Source organism: Myotis brandtii, unplaced genomic scaffold (genome assembly GCF_000412655.1).
Source record: "Myotis brandtii unplaced genomic scaffold, ASM41265v1 scaffold707, whole genome shotgun sequence".
Lineage (NCBI taxonomy): Eukaryota > Metazoa > Chordata > Mammalia > Chiroptera > Vespertilionidae > Myotis > Myotis brandtii.
The window spans coordinates 818,449-823,615 of record NW_005370773.1 but is presented as its reverse complement, the minus strand read 5'-3'; the positions used below and the strand labels follow the sequence as shown (position 1 = coordinate 823,615).

At 52.4% G+C, this 5,167-nt stretch overlaps 1 protein-coding gene and 1 long non-coding RNA gene across 2 annotated transcripts in view; one reads left to right on the top strand and one right to left on the bottom strand.

Moving 5' to 3' along the window:
- Positions 1-2,333: 2,333 nt before the first annotated feature.
- LOC106724078 lies at positions 2,334-4,224 on the bottom strand. Its single transcript, XR_001359834.1, has 2 exons — positions 4,145-4,224; positions 2,334-3,123 (listed from the first exon to the last, which is right to left on the bottom strand). It is a non-coding gene; the product is annotated as an uncharacterized LOC106724078 (long non-coding RNA).
- A 425-nt stretch (positions 4,225-4,649) lies between these two features.
- NDUFAB1 (NADH dehydrogenase (ubiquinone) 1, alpha/beta subcomplex, 1, 8kDa) overlaps positions 4,650-5,167 on the top strand; it is a 4,926-nt gene continuing 4,408 nt past the window's right edge. The window contains exon 1 of the mRNA XM_014530019.1: positions 4,650-4,769. Within this exon, the coding sequence (XP_014385505.1) occupies positions 4,737-4,769 (33 nt within the window). The 5' untranslated portion in view covers positions 4,650-4,736. The remainder of the gene's footprint in view (positions 4,770-5,167) is intronic.

The following is a 5,167-nucleotide window of genomic DNA, read 5'->3' as shown; positions in this document are numbered from 1 at the left end:
TCGCGGCGGCCGGCGGCAGCTTCTCTGGGGGGATCTAAGGCGCGGGAGCGGAGGGGAGCCACGTTGCCCGACAGCCGCCGAGGGCCGCTCTCCCCGATTGTCCCTCTGGCCCCGGCCAGGTCCTAGGCCTCCTGGAAACAAGGGTCGGGAGCAGGGAGCATCTAGCTTTTATGTGATGGAACCTCTAGGGTGAGGTCCCTCGCGCCCTCCACCCCCAGGTCTGACTTCCCTTTGGGAGGAGGCCCTGCACGGGTTTTTGCTCGAGCTCCCCGGGTGCCTGAAGCGCACAAGGTTAAAAACCATTGTCTGACGGTGGATAGACTCCCAAGGTCAAGCTGGAAACCCCTTGTCGAGCTCCTGGACCTCGCTGTAACGGTGCTTTCAACCTTGACTAAGATGTTTGGATAAAACCTAAGGCTGCCCGGGGCCAAATCAGTCGGAATTCATAGGCTTGGGCGCCGGCGGCAAGGGATTATTCTGTGCAGCCAGGGTTGAGATTTACTGACACTAGCAGATTATTCACAGGACATTGTCCCATTGCCTGAACTGGGAGTTAAATTAAGGGGTAAGAGCGGAATGTGAAGGGGATGAGTGTGTGTTCCTGAGCTGACTTCAGTCTGCCCAGAGCAAAGCAATTGCCCCTGTCCTTAGAGCGCTGACACTCGCGTGATTGTGCGTGCGTGCAGGTCGCCTACATATGGATTCTGGGAAAGGGCTGAGAAGCAGAAAGGAGGGAGAGACAGAAACATCAGTGTGAGAGGGACACATTGATTGGTTGCCTCCCACATGCACCCCAACCAGGGCCAGGGATCAAACCTGCAACCCATGTATGTGCTCTTGACCGGGATCAAACCCTTGACCCTCCGACGCGCAGGCTGGCGCTCTAACCACTGAGCACACCAGCCGGGCCGGGCCGGGCCTTTAAGATGTTCCGTAACCTGTGCTTGGTTTACATGTACGCAGAGGAACTGTTTTGTTTATATGTACAAGTGGTTTTGACTGAGTGCTCCCATTCAAGCACCTTATATTCTTTGTGGTTTGAAGTGGAGAGTAAGTAATGGTTCATGTTCATGCAAAGGTGCTGAGGGACAGCTATGTGCCTGCCAGGCCTTATGCCAGCCGCTCAGGGATATGAGATGGCTCCTAAGAAAGACATTATTAGTTCAGGTCCTCATTGGATACTTGGCAGCCCTTATGTTAAACCTGCCAGCTCATCCCTGCTCCCCGTCTCCCCAGGCTGTTCTCACACATTCCCCTTGGCCAGGCCCTTCGCTCTTCTCCCAGTGGACACTTTGTCTGCCTCGCCTAAATCTTACATGTTGGTAAACTCCAGCGATCTCTTACCGCACGCTCTCCCTGGACTGTCTCTTGGTTTCTGTTATGACCAGTCACCCCAAGTCCCCACCTCCATTCTGTGTTCATCCCATCTGGATGGTTGCTCCTTCCACCCCTCCCCTGCTGTTGGTTTTCCCTCCTCAAAATTCATCCACTGCTCATCTCAGAGCAACCAGTTACTCACAATATCCTTTTTCCCTAAAAAAAAGGGGGGGGGGCACTAAAGCCGCTTTCCTGGGTGTAAAAAGATAAGACTTAGAAATAGAAGGTCAGAGAACAAGAGTAGTAGTCTAAAATGGAGCCCACAAGTCCGACATTTGACCCCGGCAGGCTCTGGATCTACACTCGCAGCCAGAGCACAAAGCATTTCCAGGGACTTCTGTGGGATGCGGTACCCACATGAAGACAAAGCCTGGTGCAGGGACAACTTGACTGTTCTTAGTACCAGAACCACATGACATGGGTGACAATGATGGGCTCAGGGCTGTGGTCTGGCCACATTTTCATTTCCCAGTAAGACAAACCTATTCTGTCTTACTCGCGGCTCTGCACTGTGCTATGGGCTGGGCGCCCCACAGGCCCCTGCCTCATACCAGAGCCTGCGCTGGTGTGCCACCTTCCCCTAGGTCTCCAGCAATTTGAACTAGTTCCTCCCACAGGCACACTACACTTTCGTGCCTCCTTTCCTTTTCTTGGCCTGCCCTTCCCTCCTTGAATAATCTGTCCTTTTAACTCCAAGTCCCTTCCCTTCCTCTCAGTGAATGGCAACTTTTGTTACTGAAGCAGCCTATCAGTACCTTTGCTATGGCTCTTGTCTCTTTGTTTTTAATGTTTTTTATTGATTTTTAGAGAAGGAGAGAGAATCATTGATGTGAGAGAGAAACACTCGGTGCCTCCCACATGAACCCCGACCTGGGGTGGAACCCACACCTGAGCATGTGCCCTGACCGGGCATCGAACCAGCAACTTTTTGGCACACAGGATGACACTCAGCCAACTGAACCACACCAGCCAGAGCTCGTCTCATTTTTATTACAGCTGAGATGATCTGTGTGGATGCTTCTCTGAAAATCGAGGTCATGTCTTTATCGTGGTCATTCCAGCCCACAGCACAGTGCACAGCACACAAGGTAGAGCTTGCAGGCGGCTGAGTCATGTAAAGGGAAAGCATTGCCACATGTGAGGACAGGTGTGTGTACAGTGCAGACGCCAGAAGGAGGACTAAACCCCAGTGAGCATGGTCTCCAAGGCAGGGTGCAGGGCATGTGGGGCTGAGGAAGAGCCTATTGCACCCTTAAGGCCGCCCCCAGGATGCCTGTGCAGGGAGAGGCCTCAGCTGAGGTGGAAGACAGCAGGCATGTTGTGAAGGCGCCCTAGGGCCCTGAGGAGTGTGGATGTTCTGTCTAGGTCAGGGAGTGAACATTAAACAGTTTGTTGCAGGGATGAGTGAGACCCCCCAGCCAGCCATGTGGGGTGACCAAGTGAGTAAATACAATGGATGGTGGGAAGAGTGGAGACTGGCCTGGTCTGTGAGCAGGCATTTTGCAGACAGAGGGTGAGGAGGTCATTTCCAAATGGGGCTCTGGGATGTGTGCTGCCGGCTGGAATTGTGCGGGCAGTTGGCAGGTGGCCTTCAAAGCCGCCTCCTCCGGTTCCTTCTGAGTTTCCCTCAGAGCTGGGCCCCAGTGGAGAGAAGATGGGTTCTGATGGGAACTAACCAGGCTCGATCATTTCTACTGTTCCAGAGGGTAGTCCCTCCTTTCCTGCAAACAGTGCCTTCTCTGACGGCTGCGGGAGAAAGTTTCTGTTAAATAGAATTGTTAAGAGTACATCTTGAGGAAGTACAGTTAACATCAGAAACAACACGTGTATCTTTTGTTTTAAACAGTGGAGACCCAGCAAGCAGGAGCAGTAAGCCCTCCAGGAAGTGGGTGATAGTACTGTGTATCTCCTAGTATGTGAGAACCAGAAGAATTGAGAGGGAGGGAAGTGCTTGTGGCAGCACTATAGTCTGACCTGATAAGAAATAACCTAAGGGGAGGCATGGGAGGAAGCAGGAGCAGTGCTTTAGGGCTACTACCCAGAGCCTCACGCTGGCAGGGCAGCAGCATCACCCAGTCCTGTGGGGCGCCCTGCAGAGCACACTCCCTGTGTGCGTGCCTGGCATCATCTCACTGATGCCTCCCAACAGTCCTGTGAGCTTGGCATGTTGTTTATCCCATCTTACAGGTAAGGAAACTGAGGCATAGAAAGATTAGTAATGCCCAGCCAGTGTGCCTCAGTGGTTGAACATCAACCCATAAACCAAGAGGTCACTGGTTCGATTCCCAGTCAGGGCACATGCCTGGAGTTGCAGGCTGAATCCCCAGTAGGAGGCATACAAGCAGCAGCTAATTGATGTTGTTTCTCTCTCATCGATGTTTTCATCTCTATCTCTCTCCTTTTTCTCTCTAAAAAAGTCAATAAAAACATTTTTTTAAAAAAGGTTAGCAAGAGCGAGCTAGTGCAGTCTCATTCCAGGGCCTGAGCTCTTGCCCATCTGCCTCTGCTGAGCCCACTGTAGCTGCCCACTTGACATTGGCATGAGGCCACTTTAATTTCATTTAATCACATAGTGCCCAGCTGGCCTCTGCAGGCACTTGCCCTGCTGTCAGGACAGTGCTGACCCCTAGTGGGCCACATGGGGAGCTGTGTACAAACAGCCCTTTCTCTGTCCCTTAACTCAGCAGTAATCCCACCTCCCACCACGCCTTGATCTGCACAGACAAAGCCTCCACTAGTCCTTCCTCAAGGTCTTGTCTGTCATTACCTCTGTTCGCTCATTCCTCCTCCCTCTTTCTTTAGTCCTTTTTGCTGCTTCATTTTATCTGTGGCTTGGAAACCTCTTCTAGTCGTTAAGGCCTGGTGACATTCCCACATCAGACACCTCCTTAATCCGTGCTGTCATTGGAAAGGGAGGGAGACTGGATTCAGACAAAAAAGAGCAAGTGCTCTGACAGTACCCAGAAATACTCTAGGAAAACAGCTCGCTCATTAGACCTCATTTTAGTGCCTGGGTTCTTCTGTTTGGTTGATTGATAAGTGCTCATACAGAAGTGTGTGCTGGTTTGGTTCACTTGGTGTTTTTTATCACAATTTTTCATGGGCCTTTGTCTCAGGCACCTGAGCCCCAACAAGCAAAACCTATTTTCTATGGGAAACGCCCTAAGAACTCCAAACCGCAGTATGAAGATCAGTTTTAGAAGGTGAACAAACCAGTTCAGATTAGGGACTTCCATAGCCAGCAAAACTATCCACCTGTTTTGTTTTGCTCTGCGATGTACCTGCCACTGCTTTACACCCGCTGACGGGTGAGCTGGCACTCTTCTCACGTGCGGTGAAGACGCTGGAGCTCTTTGCACATGCAGGAGTCCCGTCCGGACCCTAGCACCCAGGTGACTATAAACAGGTGACTAGCAGAGAGATCGGAGAAGAAGTGGTGGTCCTCCTTCCTGTCAGAGATCACAAAGGCTCGTGGTGGGGCTGCAGGGGAACAGACTGGACTGTGAGGACGGGCAGGCTCTTCCTCTCCTTCAGCTTGGGAGCCAGGCCGCCGGTCAGTGTGGCCCTCGGTGTGAGCTGCTCGTTCCCGTGGCAGCTCCTTTCCCTGTGGTTATTGTGACGGGTGTGCCCATTAGAGGTGCAGGGACTCACTGGCAGTGGCTGCTGTAGATGCACGAGAAGACGGGCTCTTCTGCAGACCTTGGACGATTTCAGTCTCACTGAACAGGACCAATGTCCAAAGCCAGTCCTGGCTGAGGGGAAGGTAGGCCTGCTGCTGCTGCTGCTGCTG